A 20,560-nucleotide genomic window follows, 5' to 3' on the forward strand; every position below is an offset into this window, starting at 1 on the left:
TAGTCAGTAATAAAACTAATAGATATTCTATATCAATAATATGATAATAAAAAAATATTTTTATAAAAATGACAAAAGTAGGTCAACTTATTTTTCTTTAAAAAAATCTCTTACATTCAAAGTTGACCTTATTTGAAAATAAACCCTCCTAATACTTAGATATCTAGCTTCCTAATTAATATATACAGCTCTGAAAAGCCCATAAATTTAAAACCTTTTTTAATCTGATTTTTTCTTTTCTTTTTTGGGTAGTGGAGTCAAAATCTGTTTAAATCAACAAAACAACAAAATAATAATAATAAGTTATGCATTTTTATTTGCTTTTTGTGGTATTAATTAAGAAAGAGGGGGCTAATGGAAATTGATCAAGTTAGTTATGACTGAATAACCTACATATTTTTTTTATGTAAACATTTTGGACAATTTACATTATATGAGTAAATCAATAATCTAGAATATATATATATATATATATATATATATACTATTTGGTCATAACGTAAAACCCCACATGTCTAATGCAAATGGGATAATAGATATTATGGGAGCTAGCTAGGTTTGTGCACTTTAGTATGAAGAGCACATATGCAGTAGCGGCAAACATGTCTCTCACGTGTGCGTCCCTTGAATGAAGGATCCAACATTATCATCCAAAGACAGGCATGACCCATATTAGATTTAGGGCATCGTGAAATAGTAGCATTGTAAATAAGCATGCATGTCATAACCATATATGGCCACAACGTCTACTGTGTGAAACATTATACGTCACGTTACCATGACTGAAGCAATAGTAGTATTTCATAATTTCAAGAGTCTCCCCGGGAAGAAACTCTATCTGCATCTGCAGGTACCATCCAATATTCTGCTTCCAACAGTGATTAATTCATGAGTCACGCGCATTTTGACACTTTCTGATCATAGATTAATTATATTAGAGGCTTCAATTTCCTACTTTTTTTGTTTTATTTCATAATGCCCGCATACATTTACTTATATTAACGGTGTAAAATTTTTATGCTATTTTTTAATTATAGACTATTATATATTATAATTATTAAGATTATCTTTGTCACAATATTTTTTATTTTTACCCATTTTAAGTAAATCTTACCATTATACAGAATTCATGTTAACATTTTTACAAATTAAACACATTTTTTTCATCCAAACAGCATAATTTTTTTACTAAATTGGGACTTACAAATAACTTTACATTCTTACATTTTGTCAATATTAACAACTATATTATTATTATTATTATTATTATTATTATTATTATTATTATTATTATTATTATTATTATTATTACAGGACCATCAATAAAACTTTAATTAGTTCCAATACTTATATAAGTAACTGGTGCTTGACACATATGCTTAATAAGATGAAACCCTAATAAATATCTTAATAGCTAGACATTGGTTCTTAGTAAGCAAAAAGCATAGAAACACCTCAGTTGGAGGTAGCTTAACATGGTTAATTTTTATCATAATTACAATTTAAAAATTATATATATTATAATTTTTTAATTGGTTGATAGTATAATTCGTTAAAAAAATTGGTTGATAATATAAAAAATTATATTATGCTCTGTTGGAGTATAACTTTTAATTGTTTAATAATATAAAAAAAATTATATTAGCAGTACGTAAAGATTAATCTTTTCAAATAAAGTGAAAAAACTTGATAAAATATTATATAAACTGTATGTTTTCGTGAATTAATTTAAACAAAAATCTACAAAACACTATCAAGGGGGCAAAGTATGTATGTATACTATATATATATATATATATATATATATATATATATATATATATATATATATATATATATATATATATATATATATAGAAAATTTCGGGGAAGGGGGGATACCAACAAAATAACCGCATATGTTTCACAGTTCTTAGTATTTAGCATTTACAAGTTATTAAGTAAATTATAATAATGTAAAAATATATAACTGAATTTTAATATAAAAAGATAATTATAATTAATATAAAATAATGCATATGATCTTATAACTAAATCTTCCAAGCATACACGCATTTGTCATTATGTGTGTATGCATAAAAAAGAAGTGTAATTTAGAAAATTAAATGTAAATATATAGTGAATTAAGATTGTGATAAAATATATATACACATATAATGAAATATAAATTATTAAAATATCAGCTATTAATTATTACATGCATCCTAAACTATTAATTAATCCATAATTAAATACATTTTGTTGTTATCATAAAATTTACAACAACATAGCATGTTAAATCAATTGAGTTATATCTCATTAATAAGCTACATATATATGTATGTGTCATTTGTGTATGCATATATGTAATTATAATATTTTATAATTCAAAAAACTATATATGAACTTGAAATATACTATCAGTATAAAGTTTTTTTATACTTTCATTTAGTTATAGAATATTATATAATTGAAATCTGTTAATTTTTGTAGTAATTATTTTAAAAATTATATATAGAATGATTTTTAATTATTTGACATTATAAAAAAACTTGCACTTATAAAGTATCAAAAATAAACTCTTTCTCTTTGTATATATAATTGTAAAAGTAGAAGATGGAAATGAAATTAATTGTGGAATACCGATACACTTATAAGACCAAAAGGATACAGATATACATCAATGAATCCCAACTAACTTTTTTTATTTTTAGGAGAGACCGGGCTGCTTAAAGATATGGAAGCAACTGCAATATTTGAATACATGAATTTAAATTTAATTATATGAGTATTAAACTTTAACCATTGAAACAAATTGTTTTGTTTATTTTTTTGGTGAATTGTTTTGTATACTATTATTAAATAGTTTCATCATTTTGTAACACTAAAATTTCGGGATCTCGATCTACTTGTGGAAGATTTTATCTAATACTCCTGCTTGTATGACCAACTTAATATATATAAAGAATTTTTTTAAGGATATAAAGAAAATGTTATACTGATGTTAAAGACAATATATATAATCCTTTTAAATAATAGAAGAATATGATTCTCAAGCATTAAAAAATACAATTATCTCTAGAATATAATGATGCTTCATGATTATGTCAGTTTTTCTTTGGCCACCTTTTTTTCCTAGCTTGGCTCATGGCTGCTATATATGGTTTTACTAGTTTATTTAACTTGTATAGTGCTTTGATTCTTTGAAAAGATTAAAAGGAAATCAGGGTTGCCTTTCCTCACTCCTTTCTATACAATTCCTTTTTTATTTAGAAGCTTAAAAACAAACTGAGTTCTGCGAGTTTGGCAGGTGATCATGCATGCAGAACCTGCACTAAATGTTGCTCTTTTAATAGGGCTGTACTCCATTAACTGAACCAAATGGTCCAGGAAGAAAAATAGAAAGAAAGAAAGAAGAAAAAGAATCAATTAAAGAGCAAATATAATTACAATCTTTAATTTATTCAAGCAACTACCATGCAACATATGGTGGGTAAAAAGAGTCCCTCGGGAGGAAGCACCATATACCCACAAATGGTCTAACGGTAACCTTCTGATAAAAAATGAAAAGAAATGTTCATGTGGTCCTAAGAGAGGGTGAAATAATATTGGTGTGCTTGATAATCATAAAAGAATCAAATAAATAGTATAATATATATAAATGCAACGATCCTTTTTTTGTTGAAAATTAATGTGGAAGCTAGGAGAGATTAAAAATAGATAAATGTTAGGTATTAGTTAAAAAATTTAAAGTAAAATTATTTTTATTAAAAAATAAAAAATTATATTATTCATCATTTTTTTATATTTTCTTATAATTTATATAATATTTTTTAAAATTTCTTAACTAATATCCTAAGACTGATTATCAAAATACTTAAAGATATACTACTCCAATACTATAGATTATGATCATCATTATTATAAAGGGACATCATTGTGATATATAGAGCAACGTGTTGCTTACTTAAGTGTCTAAATTCAACACAATAAATGCAATCACAAGAATAGCAATCATTTCATAACAACGATATATAGAAAAGGGCAATACATATATGTAGTACTATTAAACATTGGTGTGAGAGGCTGAGGTTAATTTGCAGGAGTCTCCCATCCAGTTGTACGATATATTGGGAAATTTGATCAACCTCATTTTTTCACTGATTTAGGTCAAGCATGAAAAAAACAAGTTCATACTCACAGGCTTCCATTATCAGTAGAATCCGTTAGACTTTTCAGCTCCTTCCCCCTGGTCCAACTTTTCTTGCTTGTTGCCATCCAGCTTTAAGTTCTTTAACCCAAAGTGAATGTGAGGGAAATGTGCCCACTGCATACTCATACACATAAACATATAAGATGAGACAATCCCCACACTTCAAAAAGAGAAATTTCATGGGGTGGCAAAAGATATATGTACTAATACAGCGTAGCTCTTTATGCCATATAAATATAGTCAAGACTCTTGCAGAATCGGAGAATCAATTTAATAAACTTCAAATTAACTTAAAAATTTGAGCAAATTCTCTCGGAAGTCTTTAAAATTGTAAGCATCCATATTATTTTAGCAAGCTTACTTTTGAAAGCTTTCAAGTTCATTTTGGTTATTTTTTCTGTATCTTTTAATGACATTAAGAACTAAAATGTATATAATTTTACATATCGCAAAGGTTAAAGTGATCTAATATATGTGATGGATAATACTCTTCTTATACAAATTAACATGCATAAATTTGATCAAGGTTAAAGTGATCTAATATATGTGATGGATAATACTCTTCTTATACAAATTAACATGCATAAATTTGATCAATACAGACTCAAACAGTCATAATAGTAGTAATTGATAAGAGAAAAAAAAAACAATCATAGTAATTTTATATATCCCAAACAATATGTGGTGAAGAGCATGCTATAGTACATAAGAACAATAAGATAGACCAAAGGACCATACCATAGTACATAAGATCATGCTTTAGTACATAGGAATCACATGTACACGAACTAGAGAATCGTCTACTGGTGTTATAGTATATGTGATTGGAAATTATGGCCTAATACCATAATGAACGAGGACAGTATGCATGTAAGTATTAACTAAAAACACTCTCAATATTTGATCATGTTTAGGGTTAAGAAAGTGATCATAAAATTGGCCATGGCCTATCAAACTTGACCTCGTACGTATACTTGACTGGTTGTAGATATTGTAAAAGGGAAATTAGATGCTTTTGTGTTGATAGTGTACTTAATTACCCAATAAAATATCTTAAATATAAGCCCTATACAAAAACCGTCACTTCATATTCCTTTCCTAATACACCATCAGTATATGGAAACTTTCTTTATACAAGATTGACGCTCAAATATGCGTGTGCGCATACACACACAGAAGCTACTTAATGCAAGACTCACAGTCACCTCATGTTGTATCTGACCAATCTTTAAATAATGAAGAAAAAAGTAATGTTAAATATCAACATTCTATATAATACCATATTTATAAATTCCTTATTTAATTATTTGTTAAATCGAATACTATCATTTAAGGATGGGGAAGCTTTGAATTTGATAATCTCGCCTTTTTTTGTAAGAGTTATTATAATGTCTCTAGAAAGACCCCTCATTTTTTTTTTTTGAAAGGCTAAAAAGATCCCTCATGTCAATCTTAATGCGATCTAGTATATAGAAACACTAGTTCTTTTTGCCAACTTCAGAGCTTGATTTTCTAAAGCATGGTCGTGTATATATATATATATATATATATATATATATATATATATATATATATATATATATATATATATATATATATATATATATATATATATTCCTCAAAATCCTAGTTTGTGGTATTTGATTAAGGAATTTTTCCCATTAAAAAAAAGTATATGTAACAACAACCTGATTGTTTCATGTTTGAACATGATTTTGGATCTCTCAAATCACCATTTAAGTGGAAATGAAAAGAGTTAAAATTTTCTTTTTGTTAAACCATGAGTTGCAAATTATAATTCAAATATGTTATATTTTATTTTGTCATCTCATCTTCTGTGTGTGTGTGTGCGCCACCATACAAGGCCTGATGTAATTTCCCGATTCTACATTCATGTTTTTTATTTATGAACTTATTACTTAAAATAGAACTTCCCGGGGGACGAAAAGTGGAAACTAATTGAAGGGTGTGATTTCCCCTTATACCCTCAAAGCTTAGCATCAATGTATATAGGTGCTGGATGATTCCATTGGTATATTTCTTACAATAATATAGTAGGAATATTGGATTGTCTCCTTCAGCAAGAAGTTTATAGAAGAGACAAGGCACAGTGTCCGTAAACCGACACAAGTGGCTCCAAAAGACATGAAAAAGATAGAAAACTAGCATGGACTTGTGTGGATCACACAATGATATAGATAAATGTGGTAATCAATTAAACTTAAACTCACGTTTTTGGCTGCTGAGCTGAAAGCCTCCCTGTGGCTGATATCTGGATTACTAGCCTTAATCCTTTGAATTTCCTCCCTGCAAAACCAGACAGTTGAAAAGACTTACTATTTGTTTTTGCTGAATGGAATCATCTTTAGTCTATTCTCATGTTTGATTGTTTATTTTTTATCTTTTGAAATGGAATCACCTATATACCTGTATATTCTAATATATTTTTTTAATATTCCCAAAAAATTTATTTAATAAGTTAGAGATTATATTTATGGGCTAATTTTATCATCTTTTTTCTTTGAATAGAAATTAAAATTTTAATCAAATAATAAAGTACAATCCTTTTAATTTATATTTTAAAAAAAACATAAAATAATTTCCTTTAAAACAAGACCTATTTTGATGTCGTTTGAGATTAGTGTTAATAATATGCTTGCATCTTTCTCGAGTTAAAAATCTTTAATATTATTTTATACATTATTCTTAAAATAAATAATGCATGCACTAATAATTTAGTAACATTCAATCAAAAATCATTTTAAAAGTTCATACATGTATAGTTCTTACAAAAAGGTGAATGGAAGGAAAGTCTAAATTTTTAATCAAAAAACTATAACTGTAATTAATGTTAACTTTATGTGAAATCTGTGTTGCAATAATAATAATAATTAATGTAGGAATATATAAACAAATCCTACGTAACAAAGAGAGAAAAAAAAACAAAGAAGATAGGGAGAAGCAAGGAGGTTGATTTAAAATAGTAAACTCGCAAGAATACTTACTTAATGAAGCGATTATAAGCAGAAGGAACACGATGTCTCTTCTCTGTAGCTGTTGAATAATCACGAGATCATTTAATTTGGAAATATTAAATAAATAATATAAGAGCATAATACAATACAATCAATCATCAACTAAAATTTTATAGTACATTTGTAGCCTAAAAAATTTACGTCACGGATTCACCAACAGAAAGCAGGTTGAGATGAAATTTTTCACAAGAAAAGGCCACATTCTTGGACAGGCTAAAGCTGTAGAACTGGGTAGTTGAGGACCATACAAATATAGCTCCTAGCAATCAAAATAGCACTGAAATTTCACTTGTTTATCCAATAGTCCATCCATTGGGTTTTTTTCTTTGTTATTTCTGAATCAATTTTTGTCGGCATCACTTACAGCGAGAAAATCGACCAGTTAAATAACTGAAGTACTACGCTAGTACTACCACTAGTCTACTACTACTACCTTTGCCAGTGTCAATCAATATAATTACCGTGATGAGCTGTTATATGTAATGGTGAGTGGAATGTGTAACTGTAAAATGAAATTACACGTGGATATATAATTGCATATATATATATAAAATATAATATTTATATATAAGTTCTAGTTCTAGGGCATGGCATGACAGCAATGAATTAAGGATTGGTCAATTTTTGTCACGTAAGGTCACCATCTTAGAGGGGGCCATTGAAATTGATGGAGGAAAACAAGATGCCCCAATTGGGCACAATAGAGAAACTGTTAACTCAGAAGGACGCCGACTCTTTGGAAAAAAAAAAAAAAGAGGAAAAACTCGTTTTTATGACAAGTGGCCTCAATGATGAGGTTGTTCTGCTCTGCTTGCTACTGCTATTAATTACTTAGTATTATATTTAGCTTCTGCTATACTAGTTGTGGAGCAAGTAGTTTGAGTCCTTTTCATATCCTTAATTATAATTTGTGAATGGTATTAGAAAAAGTTCTATGTATATCGTTGCCTGTTTATTGTTTAATTATATTTTGGTTCATTATGGTATCAAAAGTAAATTCAAAAAGAGAGAAATTAATCAATTAATAGAGAGTGAGGGCTCACGACGAATGGGAGGAATCCTAGGTAGTTCATGCTCTACTGCCTCAAATGGCGCTATTTTGCTACATTTTGAAGATGATCCCAGTTCCTTGCTGCTTGGTTCTTGAAAGCTTAGGTGCTGTTTCTGTGACTTAATCAGCAACAAATTAAACAGAAGAATTAACAAAAGACCACACAGTTAAGTTATTCATTCAAGGAACTGAAAGCTTTTTCTTTTTCTATTTTTAAAAAAATAGTACTACTATAAAGAAATTATATTATATCATTCATAGTTGCCCTTAGCGTCAGAAAGAGGGTATTGACCAAAAAGAGTGATATAATATATACACACCTGAGGGTCTTGAGGGGGAAATGCTTGAAGTGAAGCTCCCATGTTAACTGATAACAAATTGGCACAATGTCCACATCTAACCGTCACTATGGTTAGCAAACTGCTGTATGGAACACTAACCTGCCAATACCCCATTTTCAAATAAATAACAAATACAAGAGCTGAAAGATATATACAATTATCATTAATTTTTTACAAATATATACAAAAAAAACTAGAAAGTCAGCAGAAGAACAACTTCACGTATATGCATACAGTAAAACATACATTAGACCATGAAAAAAAAAAACAAGAACCGAAAGCTGCATAAATTTTGATGACCAACAAGAGCTGAAAGATATGTTTTATATATATGAAGCTTCAAATTTGTCAAAAAAAAAAAAGGTTAACATATATATATATAGGAGAAGTGAAGCTTTCACATTCCCAAGAAAGGTGCTTCCAAAGCACACCATGCAGCATTGCAATGAAAATTGAGCAGAGAAAAAGACAAAATGCATAGCTGCCAGAAAAAAGAGGTATGGGGGGGGGGGGGGGGGGGGGATGCATGATAAATAAGTTAGAGAGGGAAGTGAGTGCAGCAATCTTTTCTCATTCGTTCTGAGAGAGGTCTACTTTTATGGTGGGTGTGTGTGTGTCCACAGTGTATAGCGTAGTGTAGTGTGGTGTGGCACATTCAATACAACCATATTATAATATAGCAGCAGCAACGCTCAGAAACCTGACATGGGGCGATTTAAAATTTCAGTAGTACTCTCTCTCAGTCTCTCACAATGTCCCCTTCTTGTGGGTGCGCATCACTTTTTGCTGACACTGCAAGGCAAGATGATAAAAGATGGAAATTGTTGCTCATAGCGTGGAGGAAAGAGAGAGAGAGAGAGGGTGAAAACGACTTGACTGGAACGGAAACCATCAAGGACCTTGAATTGAACCACACCACCGTTAAACACTAGTGCTTTGCCACCACCAGAGAGTGATGTATGATGTATCATCATCATCATGAACCAGCTTAGCCCTTTGGCCAGTGTTTTCTCAAAAGGGGTAGTTATAATTTCAACCAACAACCATGCTATGATGAAAGAAGAGAAACATAATAGCATAAAAGGAGAGATAGCATATGGTATGATATGATATGATATAGCTTGTTGTGGTGGTGAAATGAAATGAATTGAGCTCAGAATTCAGACCCCCCACAAGTTCTTTGTACAAAGAAAAGAGAGGACACTGGCTCTGTACTTAAGGAAAGGCCATAAGGCCGAAACCGTGAAAAAACTCGATGATATCTAATACGATATCATAAAAGACGATATGATGATGCTTCAACCTCATCGCCACAGAAAGGCAATTAAGGGATCAAATCAAAGACACCGAGGAGAGAGAAAACTGCACTGCACTGCGTACCATCACATGGATTTGTTGTGTGCAGATTTAATTTTCTGAAGCTGCGTTTATTTAGCACACATGTACACCAAGCAAGCAAGAAAAAAAAAAAGAAAAAAAATGCAATATAGCAAATGAAATGAAATCATATATACATACATGATGCAATCTATATTCTTCTGCAATTTTATTTTATTTCCAAGTTAAGCAAAAGAGGGGAACCCTAATACTTGGGGATAGACCTAGTATATAGATCTATCATGGCTGTGTCTGTCTATGAGTTTTATTAAAAAAAAGCATCTTAAAATTGCTTCCTTCTGTTTCACAAAATTCATCTATTTCTCACAATTGTGTGGTTAGGTACGGATAAGGGCTTCAATTATTTAGTTTACCTTTATAATTTTCTGCAACTACTTTGGCTGCATATATATCTCTTGCCGCTAACCAAACTAGCACCACACATATCATGGTAGAAGTTAGGGAGCAAAACCCAGTTAAACTTTTCTCATAAAATATAACATAAGAGTTTCATTCTTGGTACAAAAACAGCACCCTAGTCCCAAAATTAATTCACTTCAGTGATGGATTTCATGATTAATTTCCAAGGGAATTAAGTTACCCTTAATTATTACAAATTGGGGTATCTGTTGCATGCTTTCCAACAGTTAAGTTTTCATCCATTTATATATATATACACACACACGCAAACACACATGCATTCTCATTAGGTCTGAACTGAATTTCGCTTTTTCATGGGTACCCAGAAACGCTTTTTTCCTTTATTATTATTCTTTGGCTCATCCATCATCTCTCACGATCTCGATTAAAGAAATCAGAGAAAATCCGACTTGCCAAATTAGCTGATGGGAACATAAAGCTTAGAAAAATAAGGAAAAAATAAATGAAAGAAGAAAGAGAGAGGGAGAGGGAGAGAAAGAGTGTTGTACCGCTAGAATGGTGTTGCAGAAGTTGCAGTGAACATAACAAACACGTTCCGTTGCCATCATTTCCATTGACATTATTTTTTGGTTTTCTTTTTTTTTTTTTTTTTTTATCTAAATGTGACTGTGTCCTTTGAGTGTGTGCTTGGTGGATTTATAGGCAGATCACGGGGGGAAGAGAATCACTTGGCTGAAAGAAAAGTGAACATGATCATCAAAGATTTACAGAAGACACGGAAGAGAAAAATAAAAATAAAATAAATAAAAAGGAAGAAAAAGAATTTTTATTAAATTATAATTGGATAACGATGTAAAAATTTTACTCTGTGAATATATAATTCCTTTTCTTTAATAAAGTATATGATATACATGATCTGTTATTTATTTAGGAAATTAAAGATAGAGAGAAAAAAAGGAGAAGTGTACAAAATCTGAAAGGTTAAGATGGGACTGTCTGGTCGGGTGGGGTTTAGTGGTATTTGATATAAGAAGAATAGATGGATTATGGGAAATCTTGGTTGGGAATGGGATAGTGTGCGCGTGTGAGTAAAACGTGTGAGAGAGGAGAGTAGGGCAAGGAAACGAAAGGGGTGTGAAGATGTGTTATGATTGAGAGAATGAGTGGGTGGGAGTGGCCCATCGATCTCTAACCATACTGGCTTTCTGTAGCGGACGAGGGGGGCGAGATATTAATGCTTAAAAATTTGGAATGAATGTTTAGGGATATGTGAGACTATTGAGTATATATAGTAGTGTATAGGGATTGAAAATTACTATCATTTAAGAGATTGGATCTAATAGAAAGAATTCATTTCTCCTATTATAATAAATTAAGATATTTGTATTTAGTGTGTGGTCTTATTTTTAATAAATTTGTTTATGAAAAATATACTTGTGAAGTATATTTATAGGCATTGAGATTAATTATGTGTAAGGGTATATGAGAGAAAGTGCATAGCATAGGGATCCAAGACATGCTTAATTAGAATTGTAGGTCATTTCAATTAACTTTTAACATATGTATATATTTGTTGGCTGGTCTGAGCGATAAAGAGATTAATTTCTTCTAAACAAGATCTCGAATATTGGTATTCTGGATGAAAAGAAAATAAGTATTAGATTTTAAACTATAATTTACATATTTTTTTATAGAAATTATGTTATGGTCACTATTAAAACTTAAATTGTATTTGCAAATCATGTTTTTGAAGTTACTAAAAATAAATTTTATCTGAATAATATTATAAAATTATTTTTAAATGTAAAACTACTAAAAGAATGCATAAAATTATTAGCTTTTAGTTTTATATATATAGTAAAAGGAAATTGTTATTACTACGGTAAAGCTTAGTAGAATAAGTGCATGATTAATTGAACTTAATTTTTAACAGATAATAATTTATTTTTATCAACTTTTTAAGAAGAATTTAAAAAATAAAAATTATTTCTTTAATTTTAAATTATTTCAAACAAACACTGTAATCTATTCTCATACAAATTGAAGCTGAAAAGGAACGTAACACTTATTGCAAAAAATATGATAATACTTTTATCTTGTATATCATTTGATGAATAATGGATAATAAGTAAAATGCTATAAAATTTATTAAAATATCTAATATTAATTATCTTAATACAATTTATATTAAATTTAATGTGTTTACTAAAATAAAGAAAGAGATTAGAATTAAAAAAAATCCGGTGTTTTTTTTAAATGATTACATAGTTAATTGTTATTTTTTGTTATCAAAGAGATGGAAAAAGGGATATATGTATTTTTTTTAATATTTTATATTTGTGATAAAAAATTGTTTCATGATTTTCTTAATAATAAAAATTAGAAATTTTATTATGTCTTCATATACTTGATTTGTATTGTTTCTTAAATTTTTTTTCAAATCAAACATAAAATAAAAATATTTATTTGTATTTGTACCATACTTTTTAAAATATCAAACGAATCTTAGTGTACAATAATGAATTAAGACAACGAATTATGTACAAAATGAATTAAGACAACGAATTAACTGCACTTTGGACGCTTCCAAAATCTAGAACAAACATTCCCATATATCAGGATTAAGAAATTCGATGTGAATGTTAATGCATTATAATATAATTAATTGTATAGTTAGTCAACAAAGCTTTCACACGGATTAGTCATGACGTTGAAAAGACTATGGAAATAGCAAGAGCTGGAAATTAACTCTTGTCCATTTTTGTTTCTGCTTATCTATGGCGGTGTACTGCTGCTTGTAAAGTGATTAGACATGTTCTTATGCACATTCATGTCATGTATGTCCCCGTGAAACTCTCCACGTGGAATTTGTCACTATAATTAGTATGCGTCTTTTATTGAGATAATAAAATTAAAACCCTAATTATATAATTCAGATCCAAAAGTAAACAAAGTGAACCTCTAGAGGGGCATATAATCCAACGGCAACATTGTGTCACAAATATAGTGTGACATGATTTAAAATAATCAAGTCCCTTAACTATCGGCTAAGATTTTAATTTCTGGATGTATTTGTATGGATGAATATCTGTTAAGTATAATGTTTACTGAGAGTGTGTATGTATTTTTTTTTTTTTAACTTAGGTGGATATTAATATTTTCAATGTAAAAAAAACTTACTCTCAATTAACTAAAAATCAACATTGATATAATTTTTAGATGATTATTATTAATGTTAATGATTTGTAATACGATGATTATATATATAATTTGACATTATCAATGTATGTTTCTTTAATTTTTCTCTTTTTTTTTAAAAAAAAATAGATTTGATTGAGGAATTAGATTGTGTTTGGATCGATGAACATTAACAAAATTAACTTTAAATAAAATTAATTTTATATTTAAATTTTTAATTATATATAAAAACAAATTAATAATATAACTCTATATTTTTTTATCATACGCAAAAGTTAATTATTTTTAACTCGAAATCAATTTTAAACTTGGAATCCATTCCTTCACATAAACAAAACACACGAAAATCTACTTAAATTTGTTAACTAATATTTTAACGTGATTATGGATAATCCCACGTAAAATCAAATATGCATCTAGAGTGTGTTTGGTCTATAATGAGAGTAATAAATGTTGATTTTGACTGCAGTCAAACTTAATTTTATAAAAATATAGTTGTTTGACTATGACTTGATAAAATTGATTTTCCTCAAAGCTTCACTTTGACCAAAAGTGATAAAAAAAAAAGTTTTGTGTTGGGTTAAAAATTTACACGAACTTTTATAGTAAGCATGCTTTCATGATATAAGCATTCAAACATAAATTATTTTACTTGAAAATCAATTTAACTAAAATTAAATTTATAAATAATTTTTTAAAATGAAAATAAAAACATGCATGTGCACTTGTCTGGCATGATATTATAAATTTAAATGATGTTATTTTTAATAAAAGTTTACATGATTTTACTCTCTTTTTTCATCATATCAATCTTATTTTATAATTTTATATTTTCATTTATTCTTCATTTAAAAAAAATTATAAACAATAATTTATTAAAAATAGTAGTACTCGATAATTTTAATAGTTTAATTAATGATATTTCTTCGTTTAGTTTTTACACTATATACTTTCCTTTTTGAGAAAATAAAAGTGAGGAACAAAATTGGAGAAACATATTCTTTCTTTTGAAAAGAGAATACGTGTAAAGTTTAAATGCAAAACTAAGTATAGAAAAAAAAAAACATGTTTGAAATTTCATACGACTAGTATGGTGGCTGCAGTGTGACAACAGTTACAGTGGACATAATTAAATATAGGTTGGAAGAATTTTGGGGTTTTTCTATATTTAGTTATTACTTGTAGTGACTTAAAAGTTGATGCCTGCGTGTGTGTGTGCAAGACACGATGCATGTCCATCAGCACTCTGGTCACATTTGTACAACTTCATATTCTTTCACATTGTCTTTGAACATCATTCATTGTGAATGTGAAAGAGATAAATAATTAACGAATTATGCGTGCCAGCTGCTGCTCAATAAAAGACATCCAGACACACAAGTTTTTTCATTATTGATTAATGGTAGCATACCAGTGCTTATTTAGTTGTTGAGGGTTGTACTGAAAGGGTCAAGCAGACATAGTAGGAAAAAGGTTAACACCTGAAGATTAATGTATATCAAATTGTTTAAAGTGGCGTTTGTGTTTTACATCATCTAATTCTATTCTTACAAACAAGGTCCAAATATTTTATTCTCGTGTTTGTTAAGAGATGATAAAATTAACTTTTGTATAATTTTAATTGTAGCATACAAGTGCTTATTGTTTTAGTTGTTTGTTGAGGGGTGTACGAAAAGAATCAGGCAGAAATAGTGGGAAAATGTTAAAAGATGAATATCAATGTGTATATCTAACAGTATTTGTTTCGCGTAAACTTTTTTTAGCATTGCTAAATAGTGTGAAAAGATTTGGTACCAAAATATGATGAAAAACATCTAAATAGCAGATTGGTTGATCAATAAGTTAAAAAATATAGTGCTCAGGATTTTATGAAAATCATGGTGATTGCTCTACTTAAACGTTTTCGTACTATGACGAATTCATACTAATTAGCTTTATCCATCTTCTTTTATTCCTGAAATTAAGATGAGAACATTTATTTTCATATTTTGTTAGAAGGTTATGAAACTTGTAACTTCTATTTTTACATTTTTTATTATGAAGTTTATGGTCCGCAAAATAATTTGAACATGTATCTCTCAACCATATTTTATGAGTATTATCCTATGTGTTGATTTAAGTAACAAATCTAAAGCAAAGAGAAAAGTGAGATCATTCCTCCGAAAGAAAGTCTACAACTCAGATTTTTGTAGAAAAACTCTAAAGTTTGACATTTACTAATCTCTGTCGCATGGTAAAGGTATCCATCACCTTCATACTATATGTTTTGATTTATTATAAAATATATGATTCAGGAAAACGAACAAAGCAAAGACAACATGCACTTGTCGAAAATGTGAAGTAGCACAAGTAGGCATACGATAAGATAGAATAGCAAAATCTATATAACTGTTAAGCGCTGGTATTTTTTATTTTTTTTAGATAATACTTTTAGAGATGAAACTAGTATTTTTGTCTGTGCATAGCGTAGAACACAGGTTTATTTTATATAATTAAAATTTATAATAACTAATTTTTTAACATATGGATATATTTTATTTTTATTATTGATCATTTTTTGAAAAAAGTTTAAATTCAAGTTAGAAGTAATAATGTTGAAAATAACAGTTTGAAAGAGATAATAAGATAAATTAAATAGTTGAATTAATATTAAAAGTATAAGATGGTATTACATATACATGTTAGGAATATATTTGAATTTTTAAGATTTTTTTATCCAATCACCATAATTAAGATTTTTGATTTATGGAACTAATATTTGATATGAGACTTAATCTTATTTAAAGTTTATCTTCTTCTTCAAGAATGTATTCTATTGGAGTCGAACTCAAGTCATCATTTCATATAAACTTAATATGTGATGTCAATTGAGCTGAGTATTTGAATTTAAGATAAATATGCATTTGAAATTGGTATCTAATATTATGTTACAAATTGTTAAACCATTCAAATGATTTTCAAATTTAAAAGTATACGAGGTTAAGAGAGTGAAGCTCACCGGTTCATGAGATGAGAATATTCAGATTTTTTGGGCATTATTTCTTCTCTGGAAACCATAATACGAAAAACTAAAATTTAAGTAACAATTCAAAAGAACGAACCTCTGCGTGGACCCAACCTCACCGGAGCTATGTAAATGCAGTAAAACATCCAATATTTAGGTGAAAAAGCATCCTTTGTGAGATTTAAGCTGAAGCTGCTGGAGATAACTACGTCGACGGTTGGGAGATGACTACAGAAGCAAAGAGAACAAAAAGCTACTGGGCACTCTTCGTCAGTATGGGAGACGTAGGTTGAGGAAAAGGAAAGTTATAATGACAGAAGGATAGTTTAGGGATATTTTAAATTTGGAACATGTAGGAAGCAAAGTGTAAGTGCAGGAAGCAAAGGCCTTTTAGTTGCTCTAATTATATAGATCGTCCAATCGACCTCGGATTGTTAGCCCAATAGATACAATCTTATTGGCCCTCCTAAAAAGGCTCTTACTATTTACACCTTCATTTTTCTAAGTACTCCTACATACCCCCTTTTTAATCAATTACCCATAATACCTTTTTCTTAAATAAGTACTCTTTCTAGAATTGAATATACTTATTTTAGAAATATATCTCCAGAACTATGATTCACAATTTCAGAGATATACTTTTAGAATATATATTTTTTTTAATAAAATATCACTTAAAAATTAAGATGGTTGACGATAAATAAATAAAAAAGATGATAAATGTTTATCTTATACACATATTTATTAGTCTTATTTTTTATCTTATCATTAGTGTTATTTAAATCTTATCTAAAATCTTATTTTCATTTTATTTTTATTATTCTTTAAATCCTAATTTTGAACTATTATCACCATATATTCATTATATAATACTATATTTTCATCATTATTATACAATATTTTATGTTTTTCTTCATGTGATATTATGTTTCAAGGTATGTTCATCACTAACCTCATTTATTATACATTTTAATTACAAAGCAAAACTTTTGATGATGGTTTATTTCCTTTAAGTGTATTAATTCATTTTTTATTCCAAATCTACAACAACAATTCAGTGTCACATGAAGTTACTGATGATTCTACCTTAAAATACATTGCCACATGAAGGAGAATGCAAAATATTGTATAATAATGATGAAAATGCAATATAATATAATGAATATATGGTGAAAATAATTTAAGATTAGGGTTTAAAGATTAATAAAGATAAGATGAAAATAATATTTTAGATAATATTTAAAGAACATTAATAATAAGATAAAAATAAGACTAACAAACATAAGTATAAAATGTTTATTATTATTTTTATTTCTCGTCAACCATCTTAATTCTTAAGTGATATTTTATTGAAAAATATATATTTCTTTTGGAAGTATATCTCCAAAATTATGAATCATAGTTTTTGTGATACAATTTTGAAATAGGTATATATAATTCTGAAAATACATTTATGGAAAGCAAAAGAAATGTACTTCTTTGAGAAAAAGGGTTTAATGGTAAATGAGAGGTAGGGTACAGGGATATACTTAGAGAAAATGAGTGTAAATAGCAATAGACCTAAAAAATATTCTTAGTTGACCGTCTGTCGACACTATGTGCTACAAATCCAAAGATTAATAACCAGTAAACTTAAGTGATTAGTTAAGGAATTTTTATTAAAACACGTAAAACTGTGTTATTTATTATTTTTTATAATTTTCATAATAGATATATTTTTTTAATTCTTTAATCAATATCCAAGAACATCAGTTATTATTATTATTATAAAGAAAATAAATTCATTTGTTTTCTTCTTTCTTCTAAACATTTGTAGGCATGGAGTTAATATCATGGAAACTTGAACGAATCATTTATATTTTCTAGTCACACAACACAACAACCTTCCTTCCTAGGTTACCAGCGAGGTGCAGGGACCAGAGAGCATTGCCTTGGAAGAATCGTCTTCTGGAACGGTCACTCCTTGGTTGACTTTGCTTATACCTCCCCCAACAGCTACCTCACTTCTCTCTTCTTTTATGAGTTCTCAGAATCTGTTGTGTTTTTAGTAAGATGCACACATAATCACATATCATAATAGGATAGCAATGGTATTTTACTTTTGTGCCTTTTACAGGATAAAGATAAAGGCTTATTTTTTAGGTCGTGTTTAGTTTAAATGGGTGAATTTCGCTCAATTGGGGTGAGGTGAGGATGTTTGGTGGGTGTAACAAGGAGATGAAAGTTTTAAAAAATATTTGTGGGACCCATGCCTTTAAACTTTCATCCATGGGACGAGGGGCACAGAGAACAACTTTTTACTTGTGAAAATTGATCCTCTCTACCCCCTGTGGCTGTTGTCAGGTCGCCTACAAAATTGGTCATGAGATTAGTATAATTGATTATGTATTTATTGCATAGGTCAAATTTGGTCTTGGTCTCAAATTCACAACATAATCAATTCTGCTTATAACATAATCATAATCAATTAGATTATCATAATTCTTTGACTTTTCTGGTGATCTCTGATCAAGTTACATAACTCATTTATATAATAGACTAACAACATTCAATTAGTTAAAAAGAAAAAAAAAAATTCATTACACCTTAATGTGATAAAATGGAAATTTGTTCCATCTCTTTTTATTTTTTGGTAAGTGCTCCATCTCCCTTTTATTTACCTTTTTCTTTTATTATTTACCTACAACTTTAATTTACATCTTTCATCTCTTTTACACTTACTTTCGATCAAATAATTTTACTTTATCTTCTCTTTCATCTCTTTTCATTTCATTTTTTTTAGAGTTATGCAGTGTAAAAAAACTTTAATAATTTAATTTTATAGTAAATAAATGTTTTTTAATATATAAACATATTTTAAATATGTGATGGCGCTATAAGCAGTTTAAAAAATCAAATGCAGGGGGTGTTCGAGACAATTAAGTGGGAATTTTTTTTGTCCAATTAGGTGATAGTGTTTGAAATACATATTTAAAGGATAAAAAAAAAGAGAGAATACTTTTTTTTTTAAAGAAACACGTGTTATGTAAAATTGTTTATGTTATAAGAACAACTTGAATCTTATAATATGTTATGCAACGTTATTGGCAAGGCTTTAATAATAAATGGTGGTTGTTGAGGTTTCCCTGATTGCAACTTTCTGCAATATCATTGATTTGTTTCCTTTTTTAGTTAGTTTCTTTCTTTCTCTTCAGTATTTTGTATTTTGGGTTTTTTTAGTACGTACTTGAACAATTCATTTTATGCAGAAAGTTAAGAGAGTCCCTGGTCATTGATATATTGAGCTAGTAATTTGAATAATTACTGATAGTAAATATATAAAAATTAATGAAAGAGGTACTGAGCTAGTAATTTGGGGGTGCCCCAAATTATTTTTATTAATATAAAAAGATTAGAATATCTGGGTTGATCATGTCACCTGTAGGTCACATCATTTTCTTTGCTACTTGGAAAATCAGATTATTAAGGATGAAAAATAAATAATTAAACAACCTATTTCAAATCCCTCATAGTTGAATTCATAGATTAATGTGATGCCTATGTGTGTATTCTTTACTTGAAGATGAAGATGAAGAATGCTAACAGAACAACGGATACTAACAATATTCTTCCAACTTTTCAAGAGCCCAAAATATGCATCTGCAATGTGCAAATCACCTGTTTTCTTGTCAAATCTGAGTCCCAAAGGTCTTCCACAGATGCTCAGTCTTCACATAACTAAATGGTGTTGCAGATGCTATAGGATTACGTATCTCCGACCTGTGTTTAAAATGGAGATATAAGAGGAAAAAAAAATCACTGCCATTTAATCATACTATTTTGCAAACATAAATAGCCAAAATATAGATGAGGGGAAAAGTTAACATTTATTCAATTAGCTAGCTTATAAATTTCAACCTTTTCAACTAGCTTATAAGCTAGTTTTACCAAACACACTATCATTAGTCCAATGGTCCAAAATCATAAATTCAGACTTGTCTT

The 20,560-nt window shown here is 28.6% G+C and overlaps 1 protein-coding gene across 1 annotated transcript; it reads right to left on the reverse strand.

Moving 5' to 3' along the window:
• Window positions 1-3,897: 3,897 nt before the first annotated feature.
• Window positions 3,898-11,374, reverse strand: LOC114378430 (putative axial regulator YABBY 2). The gene is made up of 6 exons (XM_028337020.1): window positions 10,926-11,374; window positions 8,599-8,718; window positions 8,271-8,397; window positions 7,198-7,246; window positions 6,424-6,499; window positions 3,898-4,306 (listed from the first exon to the last, which is right to left on the reverse strand). Exons 1-6 carry the CDS (start codon window positions 10,995-10,997, stop codon window positions 4,193-4,195), a joined length of 558 nt encoding a protein of 185 aa, XP_028192821.1. The 5' UTR covers window positions 10,998-11,374; the 3' UTR covers window positions 3,898-4,192.
• Window positions 11,375-20,560: the final 9,186 nt, after the last annotated feature.

Source organism: Glycine soja, chromosome 12 (assembly GCF_004193775.1).
Source record: "Glycine soja cultivar W05 chromosome 12, ASM419377v2, whole genome shotgun sequence".
In the NCBI taxonomy this organism is placed as follows: Eukaryota; Viridiplantae; Streptophyta; class Magnoliopsida; order Fabales; family Fabaceae; genus Glycine; species Glycine soja.

Coding starts and splice junctions, on each gene's coding strand:
- LOC114378430 (XM_028337020.1), bottom strand. CDS start 10,997: ATGTCAATGGAAATGATGGCAACGGAACGTGTTTGTTATGTTCACTGC. Junction 8,719..10,925: donor TCTGCAACACCATTCTAGCG/GTACAACACTCT, acceptor GGGTATTGGCAG/GTTAGTGTTCCATACAGCAG. Junction 6,500..7,197: donor GCTTATAATCGCTTCATTAA/GTAAGTATTCTT, acceptor CTGGTTTTGCAG/GGAGGAAATTCAAAGGATTA.